The sequence below is a fragment of the Apodemus sylvaticus genome, chromosome 9 (assembly GCF_947179515.1).
Source record: "Apodemus sylvaticus chromosome 9, mApoSyl1.1, whole genome shotgun sequence".
Classification (NCBI taxonomy): Eukaryota; Metazoa; Chordata; class Mammalia; order Rodentia; family Muridae; genus Apodemus; species Apodemus sylvaticus.
This window is the reverse complement of record NC_067480.1, coordinates 7,671,533-7,692,176: the sequence shown is the minus strand read 5'-3', so window position 1 is coordinate 7,692,176 and position 20,644 is coordinate 7,671,533. Positions and strand designations below refer to the sequence as shown.

The following is a 20,644-nucleotide window of genomic DNA, read 5'->3' as shown; positions in this document are numbered from 1 at the left end:
TGTGTGAGTGAGCTAGTGCTCCCACCATAGAGAAGACCTGAAACTTGTGTGTTCTTGACATGTGGAAGCTGTTTTCACCTCATTTTCCTTTATACCAGCTCACTGAAATAGCTGTATTTTACATGAGAACACTGGGGTTCAGACAGACGGTTTTTCTCTTTTCTCATTGTCTTTAAATGGTGGCACCTGGTTTTCACATTGTCATTATCTTGTGTGTGTGTGTTTGTGTGTTTGTGTGTATGTGTGTGTGTTTGCGCGCGCTCAGGCCTGTATGCAGGCCTGAGAACGACTTTAGGAGTGGCAAAGCTAACTGGCAAGTGAGCCTGCCTGCATCCCTGCTGCTGTGATCTCACCTGTTCCCCATGGGTTTGTAGCTCACACTTAGCCATTGCTTTCAAGGAAAATACTTTACCTGGGTGATCTCCCTCATATTGCAGTGTATTCCTACAAATTTGATTTTATACTCACCCCTCATTGACATGATTTGTCAGACTTACTTAGCTGTTGAAAAATCAAGGGTCACTTACATGAGACTTTGCCAGAGTCACAGAGCTGAGATAGCAGCCCTATGGCCAGGGCTAGGGTTGCTTTCCGACCTTAGTGACTGTCAGTGTGCTGAAGGACTTTGGAGCCTGAGGACGCACTTCACCTCCAGGACGCCAGCACTCCGCCTTCCCAGGTGATCAGCTCCAAACTGAGTTCCTCATAGTCAACATCCCACAGAAAACACCTGAAAGAAGGGCTGTTGGAACAGGCAGAATACTGAGCTGTGGCATTCTGGCTTGATCCCCCTCCCCACATCGCAAGGTCTGAGTAAGGAATTAGCCAATGTCATTAGAACTTCAGTGGCCTGGATAGCTCACTGCAGGATGATACACCTTCTGCTCTGTGAAGACAGGTTGCTTCACTAGCCAATGGTCACCTTTCCCTACAGCTAGTGGTGCTACCCTACCCAATGCTGCTGCACGCAGCTACCCGACAGGCTGCCGGAATCAGGCTGCAAGGTCAGGTGGTCATTATTGACGAGGCTCACAACCTGATCGACACCATCACCAACATCCACAGCACAGAGGTCAACGGTTCCCAGGTGGGTCAGCCTCTCCTGTTTTGGGCAAAGTGACATAGGTCATTCCTTTAAATGCCTGGATCAGGAAGTCTTCTGGATGTGGGGCTTTGTAGAGGGCGAACTGAACTGAAACCCTGTTTTCTTGTTCATTGGGGGCCATCTTGAAGAGGCTGACTGCTTTTGTCTTCAGCTCTCCTTCATCTGGGGTGCTGCTCACTAGTTCTCTGTTAGGAGGGTGGTGGCATCAGAGACTAGTAGTCTCACAGGATTGCTTTTTATCCTTAGTGATATTGCTTTGGGGGCCTTGTATGGAGGAATGCTCTCCTGTTTACTTTCGTGGCAAGCATTGAAAGGGTCCTGTGTGCCTTATGCCTTTTTCTTGGGGTGGGGGTCCCCTGCTTTATTTTGGGAGCTTTGGGATTCATGGAGGGCAAAATTGTGTGTCTTATACCCACACTACACAAATTGAGGTGAGCCAGGATATGACCCCTGTCTTCTGACGTGAAACCTGTGTGATATCAGCCACCTTGAGTCTCAGGTCTCCCAGCTCAGTTCTCCTGTGAGATTTAGGACCTTGGGCTTTGCTTTCTTTCCCGCCCTCTTGGCTCGCATCAGCCCCAGAGCCTGCCTGTGCTTGCTTTTTTTTTTTTCCTTCGTCTGTTACTATCCAGATGCCCATCACCATGATGGCCTCCATGTGTCCTGGGCTGGCATTTCCTAGCTCTCTGCAGAGATCTCTTAACCCTATCCTGGGATGCCTTCATGCTGTTCTGTTTTTTCCCCAGCTCTGCCAGGCCCATTCCCAGTTGCTCCAGTACATGGAAAGATATGGGTAAGAAACTACCCGAGGCCAAAGGTCTACTCAGGCTCAGCTCAGCGGCTTCCACATTAGCCTGCCAGAGCACAAGTGGAGGTTATTGCTAATGCCAAAGTCTTGGAGGAATGGGTTGAATTGGTCTATCCTGGTATGGGCCCTCTACACCCTAGGCTTTCTGGGATAGAGCAGCAGGTGCTGAAAACCTTGGTCTAGACAGCGCTTGTATCTGCTGGAGGGTTTGTAGCTCATAGCTCCATGTGTCAGGCCCAGTGGCATCCAGTGGAGGGAGTTACTGGAGAAGGCTACCACTCTGTTCTGTCGCTTCTTCCTCAGGAAGCGTCTGAAGGCCAAGAACCTGATGTATATCAAGCAGATCCTGTACCTGCTGGAGAAGTTTGTGGCTGTTTTGGGAGGTAGGTGCACCATCCCCTGGCTCACCCCTAGTCTGACAGTTGTGCTGGTCTTGTTCCTGAATGCCAGTGAGTACACTGGGGTGTTTTATGCTTTTAAGCACTGTCTTGGTTATTCCTTAGGGTGTCCTTGTTTCTATCTTAGTTGAGACCTTAGCTTTTTCACTTTAAGAAACCTGACGGTACGGTTATGATAATCATACAGAGTAAAGCAAGACGTGATGTTGTGTGGTGTAGTTATAGCCACATGGTGTGCTGGCTCTGACACACTAGCAGAAGAGCGGTCCGGGAGCTTTAAACTTCATTCGCAGAATGAAGCTCATAAACTAAAGCTCAGGGTGGGGCCTGCCTGTTACTCATGAGACTGGAGGCTGTCGACTCCAGCCAGCATCCAGGTTTCTTTGGCTCTTCTGGGCTGGGACTGTTTGACTTACTATTTTTTTTTTTAAATTTATTTATTATTATTTGTACACTGTAGCTGTCTTTAGACACACCAGAAGAGGGCGTCAGATCTTATTATGGATGGTTATGAGCCACCATGTGGTTGCTGGGATTTGACCTCAGGACCTTCAGAAGAGAAGTCAGTGCTCTTAACCGCTGGGCCATCTCACCAGCCCAACTGTTTGATTCTATGTCAGTGGTTTTAAAGGCTTCTGTAGAGCTCTGTCTCCAGAAAGTAGGTGGAGGCTTTTCTAGCTGGCTGTTGTCCCATGTTAGCACTTCCCACTTCCTTCTCCGCCTGTGCCACAGCTCGCCATCTTCTGGCAGGTCCTGCTTTCTCCCTTGTCCTGCTCAGTGACTGCTCTGATCCTGTCCCTTGCCGGGCCTTGGGTTCCATTTGCAGTGTGTGAGTCAGACCTACAAAGCTCCTATAACCTCCTGTCTTTTTAGTGTGTCCTTTGCTTGCTATAAATGCCCCAAATAGATGTCTCTCAAAACATGAATGTTCCTTGTGGTTCACGAAGGTAGGGCAGAGTATAACTCAGAACTGGGCAGAGAGCTGCCACCATGACCGATTGGAATTCCGTTTTTCAGGTAACACGAAGCAAAATCCTAGTACACAGATCCTGCCTCAAACAGGTGAGGAGGTTGCTTTCAAGGGTGGGAGGTGGTGTGAGCCACCAGAGCTTTACTCCAGGACTGAGCTAAGGACTTGGCAAGGTACCAAACCAGCGTTCTTTGCTCACAGGGTCTGAGCTGAAGAGCATCAACGACTTTCTCTTTCAGAGTCAGGTGGACAACATCAACCTCTTCAAGGTAAAGGTCTATTCTGATTTAAGTATTGTAAGACTCTGAAAGGAGAGGTAGGGGAGGAGGTCAGCTGTTGTATACTTGCCTGGTGCGTTCTGCCTCTAGCACCTAATCAAGTAGACACAGAAGAATTAGTATGTAAGTCTTTGTTCTTGAGTAGTCTAACATCCAAGGATCTAAATCAGCACTAGGCAGTTACTAGGTCTTTAAACTGAACAGCAGCAGCCAAATAGTTGTGCCAGGGCCTGTATACCATTTTGGGGTTAGGTGTTGTGGGTTTGGTAAGGGAGGTTGCTCTGTGCATCCTGTGGGATAAACATAGCCTCTTCTTCCCTGTCCATCTCTGTTCTGCCAATCTTTTTCCAGGGAATTGTTTTTAGAGCATAATCCATGCTGTACTGTATGTGGCGAGCAGGTGAGCGTGGCTAGGACCACCCAGCCGACTGGTCTTCCTGCTGGAGCCTTGGGTGGGATGGCACTTGCTGACACTTGATCCTGTCAGCCTTTGAAATCTGGTGCTCCCACAGGTGTTAGGTCACTAGGTCACTGAACCACAGCCGAGGGTGTCTAAATTAAGCCTCCATGGACACCGTCATCCCTTTGTTCTGAGCACAATGCCAGGACATATTATGGTCACGTAAGAACAGGAAATCTACTGGGTGGCGGTGGTGCACACCTTGAATCCAGCACTCAGAAGGCACTCTGTGTTTCAGGTCAGCATGGTCTATAGCCAGGGCTACACAGAGAAATCCTGAAATATAAAACAAAAGAACAAGGAAACAGGCTCAGAATAGCTGCTCTGGAGGGTGACTGGCCCAGGCCACATGCCGGTGAACCAAGGGTGGCTGGAGGGGCCAGTGTTGAAACCCAGCTAGGCCATCCTAGATTCCGCGCTCTCTCTACTTGCCTTTCAGGTTTCAAATCAGTGCCCCTTTGGTCATCGTCACTGCTGCGATCCTTGGTCGTCTTTGGTGCCTTTCTCCCCTTTTGTTCTGCTCTGAGCAGCTGCCATTCCCTGTGGTTCTTGGTTAGCACAGCTGACTCTTGAGGCAGGCTTCTTTCTCCAGCTTGCCTCAGACCTCTCCCTTTTGCTCTGGAAAGGCTGCCTGAAGCATTCTTCACTAGTTGCCATCTTAGACGCTCCTGCTCCAGTGTGTGTGAGCTGCGGCGCAGCCTCTACAGACAGCACAGCAGACACAGCAGACACAGCAGACCTTCCCTGGGGCAGGCGCATCTCCTTTCTGCTCTGATCCAGACGATTGGACTTTTTTGTTTTCTGTTATTTTGTTTTTGTGACTTTTCAAGATAGGGTTTCACTATCTAGCTCTGGCTATCCTGGAATTCAATCTGTAGACCAGTTTAGCCTAGAATGATTTTTGTTTTTGGTTTTTTGTCTGTCTTTGGTTTTTAAAGATACACATCTGTCTCTTTAATGTGTATGCCAGCACATATTCATGTTTTGACTTCAGGTGTGCCTATACCACAGTGTTTGTCAGGCTAGAGGACCATTTCCCATGTTAGTCCTTGCTTTCTACCCTGTTTGAGATAGGGCCTTTTGATTGTTTTTCCACTGTGTGTGCCAGGCGAGCTGGCTCACAGGCTCTGGGGTGTTTCTTGTCTGCATCCGTTTCTCAGAGCACTGTGGTTATAGACACTCAGTGCTAACTGACTCTGGCTTTTATGTTTTGCAGCTCAGGATTTTGTGCTTGTATGGCAAGCTTGTGAGCTGTCTTGGGATTGTTTTTAACTTACTCTTACTCAAGGCCCAGTCTGCATTGCAGATGGGCACTTCGGAGGAAGCAGCAAGCAGCTAGTGGCTTTTTTTTTTTTTTTTTTTAATGTATTTGAGTGTGTTTGAGTACATGCCTGCATGCATGTCTGAGCACCACATGTATGCATGCCTGGTACCCAAGGAGATCATGAGAAGGGAGAGTGTGGAAGTGGAATTACGGATGGCTGTCAGCCATCGTGTAGGCCCCAGGTTTTCTGGAAGAGCAGCCTCATGCTCTCTCTGCTCAGCCAACCTTCCCATCCTTGAGATCCTGTCTTGAACTCCCTTAAAGTGAGCAGAGACGGGAACCTCTGTGGTGAGGCTGTGGCTGTGAAGTCTCCTGTGGAAGCCTGTGTTCTTAGGGCCACTGGAGTAGTCCACTCTGCCACAGGGCATGGCCACTTGGGGGAGGCAGAACACACACGTTGAGTGCTGGGCTGTAGGGAAGGAAGCCCCAAGGCTCCACTGGGGTGGGTGGGAGAGTGCAGTCTAAGGCGCAGGACAGCTGGAGCTGGCTTGGGCAGGCGGGCGGTGACCTCAGTGGGGCCCGGGTCTATGTGGTTCTCCGGGTCTATGTGGTTCTCCGGCTCTTGGATATCCAGGCCCTGATGGGAGCCGAGGAAGAGCGGAGAACATCTAGCCTGGGGCTGGGGGCTTGGGGGAGGGGGGCTCCAGCTGGCCCCACCAGGAGCCCTTGACTAGATGGCAGGTGGCAGGTGTGGTTGCCGTGGTTGGCAGGTGTGGTGGTGGTTGTGGCTGGGAGTGCAGAGAGGCCTTTTACAGGAGATTAGACAGCAGCTCCATTGGCTCCCCATGGTGGATCCCAATGAGAAGAGACATTCTCTGGTTCCAAATCATGTATTACCATGGTGGAAAATGGATTTGTAAAACCATACCCCACTTCTCAGCGTGGGCTTAAGAATAAATGCCTGTAAAATACCTTTTGCAGGGGGGAATGTCTGGGAAGGGAAGGTTATTGGCTAAGCCCTCCAAGTCTGCAGGTACCTCATTAGCATAGAGATTTCTGTCTTGAGCCTAAGTGACCACAGATCTTATCTCTTTTCCCCGTTGTCTTGGTCTGAGGTGTTATAGCTACCTGTGGAGGGGCTTGGGGCGTTGCCCTTATGTGACTGATAACCACAAATCTGTGGGGGGGGGGCTTCAGCTAGTGACAGGGGCCTGGTGCCTCAGAGCAGGTGACGCTCCTACCGTCCCTTCAGGGTCTCTGGGACTTCAGAGGCTTTAGCTCAACCAAGGACCAGGCTACCTCTCATGGTCCACTGCCTCACCCTTCCTTATGTGGCTTCGGGTTCCTCTGAGGTGGCAGTGAGCCATAGTCCAAGGGGCCTAGCTCGAAAGAGTTGTATCCTCCTGCCTGACTCTGAGGAACCACATGCCCCTAGGCTGGAGCCCCCATGGACCCTATGGGAGCAGGTGGCCGGCTCCTAGAGTTTATCCACAGATTGCTTCCTTCTCACGGTGGCCTGTGCTGCTCCTGCAGGTGCAGCGGTATTTGGAGAAGAGCGCGCTCAGCAGGAAGGTACCTTCCCATTGTTTTGGCAAGGAGCCGGAGTAGCTCTGCTTGGCTTACTCTGCTGCCCGAGGATTCTAGTCTTCTGATTCCACTGTCCATAGTGTGGAGTGATGCTGGCTTGGGAGGAAATGGGCTGCGGGCGGGCTTGGGTGTCTTATTCAGAGTTCGTCTCATTTCTGTCTGTCCTCTTGTCCCTCTTGACACAGCTCTTTGGCTTCACAGAATGTTTTGGAGTTGTTCTTCCATCCGTCTCAGACTCTCAGGAAAACCGAGGTCTGGGTGGCTTCCAGCAGTTCCTGAAGAGCCTGCAGTCAGGGCCTACTGAGGGTGAGCTGGGAGAGTGGGCGCGAGAGGCAGACACAGGCTTCCAGAGAGTGTGGACTTGAGATAAGCAAGGCCTTCTTTCCCATCCTCCCTGTCTGCAGACTCCCTGGAGGAGGGCCAGGCTGGAGCCCTGCGGCCTGCCTCTCCGCTGATGCACATTGAGGCCTTCCTGGCAGCTCTCACGACGGCCAACCAGGACGGCAGGGTTATCGTGAACCGCCAAGGTAATCCACTGCTTGTTGCCATGGGGCCCACGTGAGAGGGCTGACTCTGTGTGAAGGAACCACATGCCTCCTAGGCTGGAGCCACCCATGGACCTGGAGACCAGGTTTCAGAGGCGCTGAGTTATCTCAAGGTTGTGGTTAGATGGGGTTGGACTTTAACTTTGTTCTGTTGTCAGAGGGTTGTGTGACACTGGCCAGACTGTTGTTGCACCTGAGTGTCCACATAATCTATGGGACCGATGGTGAAGGAAATGCTTTTCTTTTAAAGGGAGAATGGTAGCTCACTGGCCTCCATAGATCCTTTGGGTTTCTTAGGTAATCAGCTCTATTCCTTTCATTTGTCTGTTTTCAGGCAGTGTGGGCCAGAGCAGCCTTAAATTCTTACTCTTGAACCCAGCTGTGCACTTTGCCCAGGTGGTGAAGGAATGCCGAGCAGTAGTCATCGCAGGTGGCACCATGCAGCCGGTAAGGACACACATCAGTCTCCCTTCTCTGTCCCCTGGGCCCCTAAACACAAGTGGGCCAGCGCATGCAGGCTCAGCAGCGCCTACTAGGGGCCGCTGCCATTTCACTGTCCTTGCCTTTTAGGCTGGTGGGGTGGTAGCCCTGTGCCTCTTGTGTGTCTGCAGCCCCTGGAGCTGGCTTCGCTGAGAAAGAGCCTTCTGTAGTCCAGACTCTTCATGGAGATGCTGTTCTCTCACTCCCTCCCTGTACCAGCATCTCCTGGAAAGTCATTACTGTATGTTTTTTGAAAAGTTAGTTTTATTATATAGAAGTCAGACAACTTTAACAGCGTAATTCTACAAACCAAAGGGTCATGCTGGTGTACTGTTGCATATGTATGCACATGCTCTTTTAAAACCATACTTCTGTATTATTGGTATAATTTGCTTTTTTTTTCTGCACAAGATATTACTATTTGTTCTTGTCAGCAAATGTTTATTCTTGCATACTCCTGTGCTGCGTTTCAATGTGACCTGTGTTATATTTGACCACACACGTGTCACATTCTACCAGTGTACTGCTCACTTAGTCCTGCTTTGCTGGATATTTACGCTCTTTTTCCCCTTGTCTCTAGTTTTCTCAGCTCTGTGGTCGGGGTCGTTTCCTTGTTTGATCCTGAGAGCACTCCATGGTCTAGACTGTTGGACTCCTAAGCATGGATGCCAGCCTTGGGTGCCTGCTAGAATGGATGCTAGAACTTCTTTTGACTTTTCTGTTGTGTTCCCTGTGTTCCAGCTAATGGACCTCAGAACTATGTATATGCTAGGCAAACACCCCACAGTCAGGGCACATCCCAAGCCCATGTAGATACTTGTGTAGTTTTTGGTTTGGGGTTTGTGTATATTCATTTGGTGTTAACATGGTGCATGGCCATTATTGTTCTGTTTGTTGGTTTGAGATGAGAGTCTCACTATCATGTAGTCTTTGTGTGTGTTTGGTTTGAGATAGTCTTTCTACAAGGTCCTTGCTGTCCTAGAATTTACTATGTAGACCAGGCTGCCCTCAAACTCACAAGAGAATCATCTGCCTCTGCCTCTCAAGTGGTGAGGTTAAAGGTGTGCACCAGCATGCCCAGCTCTTACTGTGTAGTTGTAATAGTGGCCTTGCCTGGCTTCACACACTCTTTAGTCACCAGACCCAAGTCCTCTGCAAAATCCATCTGTCCAGGCCTCAAGTTTTTTACTAAAGATTTCGTTTATGTATATATGTTGAATATATCCTCCTAATAATTCCCTCTCCTCTCTGTTTCCCTTCATTCCTTCCCATTGTTCCCTTATACAATGGCATTTACACTCTGTCATCTTTGTGTGATGATGTGTATAGAATCTAGGACTGCAGCCAGCTTAATTCACATAATGTGATCTTCCTCAGTTGCCTCCCTCCTGAGATCGGCTTCTGTGTGTTGCCCTGGCTGTCCTGTAGCTTGCTCTGTAGACCAGACTGGCCATGTACTCAAGACACACATTTGCCTCTGCCTCCCAAGTGCTGGGATTAAAGGCATGTGCCATCACTGCCTGGTAAAACAAAACCTGTCTTGTATACCACATTTTCTTTGTGCAAGCTTCTGTTGATGGATAGCTTGTTTACTAATTGGGTTTGGTGTTTAGTGCAGCAGTGAGCACTGATGTGGAATACTTCTGTGATATGTTGGGGTCCTTGGACTCAATATTCTGGAGTGGTAGAGCTGGTGTTAGGTCTCAGAATCCCGAGACAAGTGGTTAAATGGCTGTTAACATATCACAGTGATAGTTCTTGGTCCTTTAGTACCTGGGGCTCCTCCCAGCACTCCACCCTGCCACCTCTCCTAAAACTCTCCTTTCCAGTAGCCAGGCCTCCTTTTCCCTTCCCCTGCTCGAGTCCTGTGTGATTCACCTATCGTGACCCCTGCTCCTCTCTTGCTCTCCCTCTAGCCTCTCCTCTGATAGTCTGGTTTAGTCAGCTGGCCATGCCCAGCCTAGGCTCTTCTCCCTGTTTGCTTTCTCCCTTACATCGACAGTGAAAATGCCCACACCTTAGGGCTCAGCATGTCCTCCTCCTCCTGTTTCATTTTGTTTTCAGCTGCATGTATGGAGATGCAGTGTGCTTTGTTTTGGGAAAGCTGCATACTGGGTTCCATGTGGCAGGACCAGCTCACATCCCATCCCCGTGTCTCAGGCTGCTGCCACATCCCTGCCAGGATTCTTTGTTCTCTTTTCTTGCCATTTAAACACTGTTTCTGTTGTCGGAGACTTTTATCTGGTGGTTTTGAACATATTCATCTCCCCTCAGCTCCTCTCCATCAGGCCATTCTGTGCTGTTGCCCAGTCAGTCTCCGTAGTGAGTTCTTTCTGCGTTTGTGTGACCGACTTACTAAGGGCTCACATTATTAAAAGAAAACTGGCTTTCCCCCTTGCAGCAGTTGTCACAGTCTAGTAGGTCCTCAGTTAGTGATGGGATTTTTGTCCCTACAATCCCACCTCCATGCTGGGGTTCTGCCTGCCTTGAGTTTGCTCTGGATTTCTTCTGTCACAGGCACCTGCCCTGATGTGTCCTGAAACATTTCCTTGATGTTATCTTCCAGCCACAGCTCTCATATTCTGTCTTCCCCTCTTCCTGAAGATCCCAAAGCTTTGACCATCATTCTGTTGGTCAGAATGAGGCAGGAATCTTAATGTAGTTTTGATCTCTCTGGTGACTAGTAAGAGCAAGCATCTCTTCATAAGTTTACTTGCCATTTCCTGTGTTGAAAACTGTTCATTTTGTTACTCTGTTTCCTGACTACATTGTTTGTTTCATTTTTCGAGATCTTTGTGTATTAGAGGTAGTGGTCCTCCTATTGTTAATTTGAACATATAGAAAGGGCCTGACGCTTCCTGTCTTAGTCAGGGTTTCTATTCCTGCACAAACATCATGACCAAGAAGCAAGTTGGGGAGGAAAGGATTTATTGAGCTTATACTTCCACACTGCTGTCCGTCACTAAAGGAAGTCAGGACTGGAACTCAAGCAGGTCAGGAAGCAGGAGTTGATGCAGAGGCCATGGAGGGGTGTTTCTTACTGGCTTGCTTCCCCTGGCTTGCTCAGCCTGCTCTCTTATACAACCCAAGAATATCAGCCCAGATATGGTACCACCCAGATGGCCTTCCCCCCTTGATCACTAATTGAGAAAATGCCCCACAGCTGGATTTCATGGAGGCACTTCCCCAACTGAAGCTCCTTTGTCTGTGATAACTCCAGCCTGTGTCAATTTGACACAAAAACCAGCCAGTACACTTCCGTTGCTGCTCTTTCTTAAGTTCTCTGTCGATACTGGATACTGGTTGTTTTCTTTTAGCTTGGGTTATTGGCCGTTCCTTCTTTCCTGTTGGCTGGGATAGGCTTGCCTCCTATCCCAGACTTCTCTTACATTCCCTACGAGAGCACACAGCCCTAAGCTCTGAGATCACAGACCCTGATGTTATGGCTGCAGGTATCAGACTTTCGGGACCAGCTGCTGGCGTGTTGTGGAGTAGAAGCTGCGCGAGTGGTGGAGTTTTCCTGTGGTAAGCCACTGGAGGGTAGCCTGGGCAAAGGCAGAGGACAGCACTGCATTGGTGCCTCGGCTTGCTCTCAGCACACTTCCCAGACTCAGGCTGCACTCTATTCCCCACGTTGTTTGCTGACTAGCTGTGTCAGTGCAGAGAAGAGCTAAGTGCATGCCAAAGTTGTGCTCCTCGTTGGAGAAAAGATTTGAGAAACTGCCCTACCTGGACACTAGTTTTCAGTCTTCCTTTGGTATCACCAGGTCACGTGATCCCTCCAGACAACATCTTGCCCCTTATTATATGCAATGGTCCCTCTAACCAGCAGCTGGAATTCACCTACCAGAGAAGAGAGCTGCCTCAGATGGTTAGTGCCAACCCACTTCCTGTCTTCTCTGGCCTGTGACCAGGTAGAGTACTACCAGCATTGGCATGGAGATGGGTGTTCACATCTGGAACATGAGTGGAGTTATTTTCTTTTTTTAGATATTTATCAAGGAAGATCTTAGCTGCCTTCCTCGCTGTATGCTGCTAAATGCTTTCTAAAGAGCTCCTATCAAAGCCGGGTGGTGGTGGCACACACCTGTAATCCCAGCACTCTGGGAGGCAGAGGCAGGCAGATTTCTGAGTTCGAGGCCAGCCTGGTCTACAGAGTGAGTTCCAGGACAGCCAGGGCTATACAGAGAAACCTTGTCTCGATAAAACCAAAGCCAAAAAGCCAAAAGCCAAAAACCAAACAACAACAACAAAAAAAAAACAAAAAAACAAACAAACAAAAAAAAGAGCTCCTATCATTCCATGAGGGTGCAGGGCGGGGAGAAGGCTGACCAGTTTTGGGGTTCTTGCTCTTTGCCTCTATCCAGGGAAGGGTGAATTTCTGGGGCACAACCCCTGTGGCATCTTTGTGCCAATTTGTTCTGATTGGTGGCCCTCATGAGATAGGGACATAGGGAGATCTCAGTGACATGCCAAGAGTCTGGTTTTTCATCTCTGAGGTACCAGGATGGGATGTGGCGTAAATGTGGGGAGTTGCCACAATCCCCAGTTGGGCATGCCTGTTAAAAGTAATGGGCACACTGATGATCCCACAGGGAGCTGCTTGGCTTCCTTCCTGTGCAGCTGTGGGGCCTGCTCCAGGCTAGCTCTTTGCTTTCTGCAGATGGAGGAGACAGGCCGCATTCTCTGTAACTTGTGCAACGTGGTCCCTGGAGGGGTGGTATGCTTCCTCCCCTCCTATGAGTACCTGCGCCAGGTACATGCTCACTGGGACAAGACTGGCCTGCTGGCACGCTTGTCTGTCAGGAAAAAGGTAAGTGCCCCTTAGCCTGTTTATGAGGACATTGCTACTTGTAGCTCTTCCTAGGGTCCCTCAACCTTGTTAACTTTGCATCTACCAAGTTGAAGCCTGCGCCACCAGTCACAGGGATTCACTGTAGCTTGACTATGTGTTCTGTCCGCATGCTTCAAAACCCAGACTGGGCTCAAGAATCAGTCTGTTGAAGCCTTTTGCTGGGAGGCCTTGTCTTCTGCCCTCAGATATTTCAAGAGCCCAAGAGAGCAAGCCAAGTGGAACAGGTGCTGATGGCATATTCCAAGTGCATTACGGTGAGAGATGGAAGTGAGGCTGGCTCTGGAGACCACCAGTGTCTGTCAGCTGGGAACAGTTGTGTGACTCACAGACTTGGCTCAGGAACCCTGGTGTGATTCTCTCCTGACAGAGTTACAGTCACTCAGAAGGCCATCTGACAGGGGCCTTGCTCCTCTCTGTGGTTGGAGGGAAGATGAGTGAGGGAATCAACTTCTCTGACGACCTGGGCCGGTAGGTGTGGTGGCCTCCTGTCTGCTCGGGCTAGGGGCACTGGGCCCTACCTACTAAGGCTTGCCTTGGGTCAGTTCCCAGATGGCCTGCTTGGGCTCTGTAGGCTATGGGTAGATTATTTGAAATCACTGTCTGTCTGGCTGTGTAGGCAGAGAAGTAGGTAGCCATGGCTTACTTAGGATCCTAGTCTTCTGCCTGGGTTGGATCTCTGAGCTGAAACAACCTTTCCAAGTGCTACTTCCTTGGGGAGAACTAGAGGGTCGTAAAAGTGGTCGGAGGGATAGGCCATGGATTAGTGAGTGAGTGTGCATGCTCAGATGGTAAGAGGACACAACAGGTCTGCAGCGCACACACATAAAAACCAGTAAGCATTGTGTTAGAGATGACAGCCCCTTGGGTAGTTCTGCCCATGAACCCTAGGATTGTGTGAGCTTCAGATTTAGTGAAAAACCATGTCTCAGCAACTAAGGTGAAGAGGGTTGGAGGACAACACCTGCCATCTTCCTCTGGCCTCCACACACATGTGTATAGGCACACACACCATAAAAGGCACATGAAATCACACCTAAGTCTTCCAAATATCAGTTCATCTGGTGTCAGTGATAGCGGCATGCTGACTTAATGCCATGTGACCTACTACAGGTGTGTGGTGATGGTGGGGATGCCGTACCCCAACATTAAGTCTCCGGAGCTGCAAGAGAAGATGGCCTACTTGAATCAGACCCTTGTGAGTACCTGAAGTGTTTCAGAGAGGCAAAGGAAGGAAGTAGTATGCCACCCCCTAGGACTGGATGACAAGGCTCTGCAGCATGACCTCCTATTGCACAAACGATTGCTTTCCTCCCTAGAGGTTTCGGAGTCTATCTCTAGCTCACTTGGTCTTTTCTATTGCATGAACTATAGCACAAGCGGTTGGCTCAGACTCATGAAATCTGACCTTGCTCTAAGTCTGGGCTACAAGGCAGGCAAAAGCAGATTCTAATATGTCCTTTCTGTTTTATTCTTAGCCCAGGATACAAGGTCAGCCCCCGCCAGGGACGGTATTGATAGAGAATCTATGTATGAAGGCTATAAACCAATCCATAGGTAAGTGTGGGGCTGCTGCTGGGCGCAGATGGATGGTTTGAGGCTGGAGTGATGTTAGGACTGTATTGTCTGTTTGAGGGGTCAGTGAAAGAGGAGACCCCAGTGCACATGTGGTATTGGTAGGCCAGTTGAACTCAAGAGTCTCCATGTTTGTATCTATTCAGGCAGGGCCATCAGGCACCAGAGGGACTTTGCCAGCATTGTGCTCCTGGATCACCGGTATGCCCGCCCTTCTATCCTGGCGAAGCTGCCAGCCTGGATCCGAGACCGAGTGGAGGTCAAAGCCACCTTTGGACCTGCTTTTGCTGCTATGCGGAAGGTTAGGTTTTCTCCCTGTGCTCAGACATCCCTGGTTTGAAGGGGGGCTCCTCACAGCCTTTTTCTCTCCACAGTTTCATCGAGAGAAGTCACACCCATGTCTGGTATAAGCTTCTCTTTATTCTCTCTGCTTGACCTGGCCTTTCCTTTTGGCCTAAGAAGGTTAAAACCATATGCAGACTGCTAAGACTACACCAGCCTTCCAGAAGCAGTGGACTCCAGAACTTGCATAGAAAAGCCACAAGGACAAATCCAGAACTTCCTGAAGGACCCTGGCCTGAGATACCTCGTTCCCCGGCTCAGGTTCAGCTTTCCGCCTGGCTTCTCGTGCTTGCAGCAGCTTCCTGCCTTTTCTGAGGTGAGGCCCACCTGTCCTTTCTAGAGACAGTAAGCTTTTCTTGGCCTTGGACTCCCATCTCAGGCACAGATGTCCCTGTTTCAAGTTTTATTGCCTGGCCCACTCCAGTATGACACACATATCTGTGCAGAAGAGAGTTTGAGGAAAAAAATAGGCACATAATATGGAAAGAGCTGACATAAACATGATTTTCCTGAAGAACCTTCACAAAGACTTGGATGCTGGCTGTAGGCCTTTCTGTGCCCCACGATTGATTTTTCTCCTTGTGCTTTCCCTCAAAAAGGAAGAGGCATTGATCCTGCCCATGGCTGTTCAGGCCTCTGCTCAGAACAGCATCTTCCTGCAGACATGGCATGGGGCAAAAGTGTCTCTGTGGTTTTCATTTTCTTCTCTTGTACCATGAATGGGAGCCCCAGTTAGGCGTCCAGGCCCCCAGTGTTCTTTTGTGGCTGTCCCTTTGAGAGCTTCAGCCAACTCTCAGGAGCAGTGCCCTTGCCATTTGGACAATAACCTGGTTGACAACTGCTTGCAAACTGAGAGGAGCCAAGAAAAGGCAGAGGGGAGAATGAAGGCTTGTCTTTCAGGATTCTTTCACAGCCTGCAGCTCAAAAGAGTCCCATCCTTGATTCCTCTCCAGGTAGAAATGATAAGGCCCTCACACCTGGGGAAGAGTGTTTAGAGACAAGCCTCCTGTAGGGAGGCAGGGACAGATTTTGTCATTAGAGTAGGGCTTTAGCATACACTAAAGTACAACTAGAAGTCTTCGTCATATGAGGACCCAGAGAATGTCAGCCGCTGTAAACCTTGGATTGTCACTGGGAATCCACTTATCTGTTACCTGTTATAGCAATGTTTGCAGACTTACATCATAGGAATATAATCCATGTGTTATGCCTGATTAAAAGAACAGTTGAACCTATATAAACTTTATGGTCGAGTATGAGAATCCTCCTAAATGCAGTTGACAATATCATGGTGATAGATAGTTGTCTGGAGACAGCGTGCAGTGTCAGCTATAAAAGAGCACTGGGGGGATGGGAATGGGAGGAATAATTAAGGGGACCAAAGGGGCCAGTGGGCTGCAGAAGGAAGGGTCCAGAGACCTCATTTGCTGTGTGACCCCCATGAAGCCTCTGTTTGGAACCTGCACACCTTCATATGTACATTGCTCCTCAAAACTGCCTGCCTGGCCTCCCTTGGAGGCTGCAGGACACATGTCCATGAGCTCTTGTGGAGAACTCTTCTTTTAACATGACAGCCAGGGTATATGTCAGAGTATCTTGTGTTCATACTAAAACATAGAGGCCAAAGTGCGCATCCACTCCATGTCATCCCTGCCCCTCCCACCGATCACCCAACTGCTGGGGGGGGGGGGGTGTCAGCATTTCAGGGCAGGGCCCCTCCCCTTATCTGCAGTCTGTAACCCAGCCCTTCTTCCTGAAGTTCCTCTATGTAACCCTCTATGGGGATCAACCTAAACTCATGTTAAAAGAATTCCCAGGAACTGATCTCACTACTTTTGTGCCCACGCTACAAGCACAGTGGAAACCTTGACCATGTTATCTTCTATGTGTACACAAGGAGGCCCTACCATTCTGCCCTCGCTGGAAACCTGGAGACTCCTCCTCCTGTCTAGAGAGGGCAATGTGCAGGACAAGCCTGGGCTGCTCAGCTGAGGCCTCCTGCCAGCTTTTCCAGCCTCTCAGGTTCCCAGTGATATGTGAAGACTCACTTAGGAAATCCTCCAGGGTGTTTCCAGAGAGCAGGAGGACCCCGGTGGATTCAATGAAGTCTATGGCTCACTCAAACAGGATCATGTGGATGTTGGGGTTGATAAGGAGAAACAATGCACAGCTGCAGAATGGGGATCCCAGCAAAGGACAGAACCCATGAGCCCCAAAGTGCAGAAGAGCTCAGCACAGTGCAGTGCAGGCTGGGTGCTCTGGGAGGCAGCAGTCTGGCAAAGTTTCTGTGACTGCCATGAAATAGGGCATTGAGCTCAGAGACCTGAATCCAAAAACATCCTTCTATAGGAGGCAGAACCACAAACTGCGTCACTTTGGAGACCAGGTTCACAGGCAGGAGAACTGGGGTACATCCTAGGCACAATTTTTTCTTCACCGAGAGAGTGAGGGATGGATGAGTGAGGAGGAGAGAGGGTGAATGAATGAATGAATGAATGAATTTGTATTGAACATATGAGCCTAAGGTCTCAACCTCAGTCAGTGCTTTCTTCTTGCTTTTGCGGCACTGCCCTCTCCCATTTATCAGAATCACTTTCTGAAAGTTGTTGAAGCTTCAGAAGTCTTTCCTTCTCTTCTGCTAAGTGGGGAGCATCCTTGCTTGATGGTGAGGTGTCTTCTGAGGACAGGGGAACTGTGATGGGGCATCTGTGCCTCTTCAGAGGCAGCAAACTCTCATCATGTTGCACATTTGAGGCAACAGCCAATTTTGCAAACCTCACATTCTTAGACATCTGGTTTAACAGCTAAAATCTTCATGGGACCTAAGAATCTTGATGAAACATGGGTTATATAAAGCCAGGGCTGTGTATCCTGTTAAAACAGCGGACACACCAAAGGGTTGCTTTAAAAGCTTTGTCAGCTGGAAGACATTGGGTAAATATTAGCAGCATACTGCTTGCAGGTGATGTGTAGATATGGCAGCAAGCTGCTGCAGAAAGCTCAGAATACAGCTAAAAGAAAGGAGTCATGGAAAACCCCAGGATACCTCTTTTGTTCCCCACTATACACTCCCTGTGTATGCTAGCAAGAGAGCAGATGAGAAATGAGCTCCTCAGCCAGACATGTCGCTCCTCCTTGTATTTTATCTCTGCTTACATGGGGTTGGTCCTAAGTCTAAACCTTGCCCTATCTCTCTTAGCTTATGTGTCAAGTGGGACTCCATCAGCACAAAACACGATGTCAGGACTTGCAAAGTTCTACTAAATGAGCTAAGAGAGAAGGACTGTGAATATCTGGGCATAAGACTTCCAAACCTGAAGTCCACAGAGACACAACATTCACAGACCTGTTAGCAAGAGCTTCCACAACAGGCTTCTCTGCTCTTGGGCTCTCTGTCTCTTTGAGGTTTCGGAGGTAACCTCTGATCTGAGTCTTGTCAGGCTCTCTGTGTGCTGAATGCCCGATGAGAGCTTAGTCCATGCGCTTTTCTCCTGTGCATAGATGCTTTTAAGTACTTGATAAGGATGTGATCCATCCTTATAGTGGCCAGGCTATTTGGCTGCAATGTATTGCTAACCTGGGGACATCAGCAGGGCCAAGCTGTTTGTGTTAAGAGGCTGAATATGGAGATTAAAATGAAGGAGCTTGTGTAAGTTGAGAGAAGAATGGTTTCCTTGCAGAAGATACGTTCCCAGCTCTCTCCCAGCAGTCTTTGCCCTGGCAGATGTCCTAGCACTCCACCCATGCACAAGAAAACCCTCATTGCTGGACTTGTCCCTCTAACCTGAAGTCTGTGCTTTTGGTGGAGCTCTCCTGTTGGAAGAATCAGAAACTCTCTGAAGTATTAGCCATGGAGACACACAAGAGCAGAAGGAGAGGGAGACAGGGGACTTGTGGGCTCTCTCTGCACTATGTCAGTCAGGCTCTCTTGGAATGAGTTAAGTTGTGCCACACTGCCTGTCCAGGTGACAGGGTCCTTGCACTCGGAAGTTCTGATGTTGGTTGCACATTCTCCTGCACTGCCTGAACTGGTGAACAACATGCCAACTCCAGGCTTTGTTCTCCTTCCTACAATGGGGCTAAGAATGGAAACATCCAGTCAGGGGTGTTCTCAGGGACAATGCAAAGGTCTAAAGCACTTGCTTTCAGACAATGACTGGGGAGCAGGTGTGGAAGAGCTTTAATACTGGAGTTAGCATAGAGTATGTGAAGATCCTGGGTACTCTGAGGGGAGAAAAATACAACTACCCCTTCATAGACTGTACATAGTTACAGAAAGCATCACATGTTATGTCCGTCTATAGAAGGCAAGCAAAGATGCCCACATGTAGATCCTGCAGCAACCCCACCAAAAATTTGCCCCTGAAGGTTCAAAAGCTCAAGGGCTGGGACGCATGTATAAACTCATCCAGGGGTGATGGCCAATGGTTCTTTTACCATAGCAGAAAAAAATGTCCAAAGTCTACTTGCAATGCATGCCTGCTCTACTGTGCACAACCCCAAATTCATAGTGTAGAGATTACATTTTTATGTGGCTGTGTTCTCTCCATTTTCTAGTATCATGGGAGCATCATGAAGAAACGGTCAGATAGTCCAGACATGCTACTGTCCAGAGATGTCCTCCCAGACCTGTACCTTGCCAAACACACAGGCAGGATCCAAAAGCACCATTGGACTTAAGTCTTTCCTCTTTTGTGCAAACGGCGTGCAAGGCAACACTTTAGAACACCTACTTAATACTCAAAGGGTTGAGATCATCTCAATTCATGATAATTTTGTGGATGCAGTTCATCATGGCCTAGCAGAGACTCAGTGCTCCAGTGACTGACAACGTCATTCTCTACCAGGATTGGCTTATGAGATGTCATAGCTATTGTAGCTGTTTTTTCTGGGACATGAATTCTCAGGGCTAGTTGGCAGGTTTATTCAGAATGATGAATGGGGATGTTCTCTGGAGGGTTCACATGACTTGGTGATACTAAAGACAGTGGTCAAAATGGCGGCACAGATTGGTCTACAAAACAGCATCCATTGAGGACAATCCCAAGTCATCAATCAACCCAGGAATAGGAACTCATTACAGTGTACTGCACCTTTGACCAGAGCAAGTGTGGTCCAAGTTGAAAAGCTGTGAGAGTGTGGTGAAGGAGCAAGCCAGCTAAGTGTCCAGTTTCTATCCTGTGCTGTCTTCTACAGTAGGGCAGGGTATGGTTAAAGCATGTCCCCTGATTCCAGACTGTGGGTACCTGTCGTCCTCACTCTGCTCAGGTGCCCTGAGCTCAGGAAAACCCCGCAGCTCACCTTCAATTTAGGGCTTATGCCAGCAGACCCCTCACTTCAACATCATCCAGGCTATGTATTGTCCCAGATTGTTGGGTAAGGCTGGTACTGCAAAGAAGAGAGCATGGTATAGGCCAAGAGGCAGCAAGCACAAATGACAGAAAGGGAAGCCAAAAATCTTAAGGATAGCTGAAGGGGTTTATAGCCCCATGGGAAGAACAATGACTTCAGACACCCCAAGACTCCCAGGGACTGAACCATCAACTAAGGGGTACACATAGTTCCAGCCAAAAATGTGGCAGAGGAATGCCTTGTTGGGCACCAGTGGGAGGAGTGGTCTTTGGTCAGGTAAAGGCTCAATAGATGCCCCAAAGAAGGGAAATGGATGGGGGTGGGGGGTGGGGAGTGAGTGTGAGAGGTTGCGGGGGGCGGGGGGGGGGAGGTGGGAGTGTGTCCGGTAGAGGGGCATGTACATGGAGGCAGGGGGTGGAAGGAGGGGTAGGGAATCTTTTGGGAGGGGGGAAATTGGGAAAGGTTTTACCATTAGCAATGTAAATGAATATACTCAATAAAAAAAAGAAAAAGGATGACAAGTTAGCTACAAGAAAATGATCATACATGACATCTAGTGGTGGCAGCTGGGCTTACATGTTTCTGGCAATGCCAAAGGATATTAGATTTTTCAGTCCCAGGTACACAT

The 20,644-nt window shown here is 49.0% G+C and overlaps 1 protein-coding gene across 3 annotated transcripts in view; it reads left to right on the top strand.

Annotated features, from left to right (window-relative positions):
• The window catches only part of Ddx11 (DEAD/H-box helicase 11), a 35,224-nt gene extending 14,894 nt beyond the window's left edge, over nucleotides 1–20,330 (top strand). The window contains exons 10-28 of one of the 3 annotated variants that reach the window (XR_007979438.1): nucleotides 935–1,087; nucleotides 1,852–1,898; nucleotides 2,217–2,296; nucleotides 3,329–3,373; nucleotides 3,483–3,550; nucleotides 6,817–6,855; nucleotides 7,056–7,176; nucleotides 7,275–7,397; nucleotides 7,750–7,862; nucleotides 11,348–11,420; nucleotides 11,663–11,766; nucleotides 12,559–12,708; nucleotides 12,936–13,004; nucleotides 13,118–13,218; nucleotides 13,861–13,945; nucleotides 14,226–14,304; nucleotides 14,469–14,623; nucleotides 14,697–14,980; nucleotides 19,222–20,330. Coding sequence is in view for 2 of the 3 variants with exons in the window: in XM_052192451.1 (XP_052048411.1) it covers nucleotides 935–1,087; nucleotides 1,852–1,898; nucleotides 2,217–2,296; nucleotides 3,329–3,373; nucleotides 3,483–3,550; nucleotides 6,817–6,855; nucleotides 7,056–7,176; nucleotides 7,275–7,397; nucleotides 7,750–7,862; nucleotides 11,348–11,420; nucleotides 11,663–11,766; nucleotides 12,559–12,708; nucleotides 12,936–13,004; nucleotides 13,118–13,218; nucleotides 13,861–13,945; nucleotides 14,226–14,304; nucleotides 14,469–14,623; nucleotides 14,697–14,732 (1,641 nt within the window). In the remaining variant the exon portion in view is untranslated. Of the gene's footprint in view, nucleotides 1–934; nucleotides 1,088–1,851; nucleotides 1,899–2,216; nucleotides 2,297–3,328; nucleotides 3,374–3,482; nucleotides 3,551–6,816; nucleotides 6,856–7,055; nucleotides 7,177–7,274; nucleotides 7,398–7,749; nucleotides 7,863–11,347; nucleotides 11,421–11,662; nucleotides 11,767–12,558; nucleotides 12,709–12,873; nucleotides 13,005–13,117; nucleotides 13,219–13,860; nucleotides 13,946–14,225; nucleotides 14,305–14,468; nucleotides 14,624–14,696; nucleotides 16,510–19,221 lie in introns of those variants that run through there. The other 2 variants (XM_052192451.1, XM_052192452.1) reach the window with 2 other exon arrangements.
• The last annotated feature ends 314 nt before the right edge of the window (nucleotides 20,331–20,644 follow it).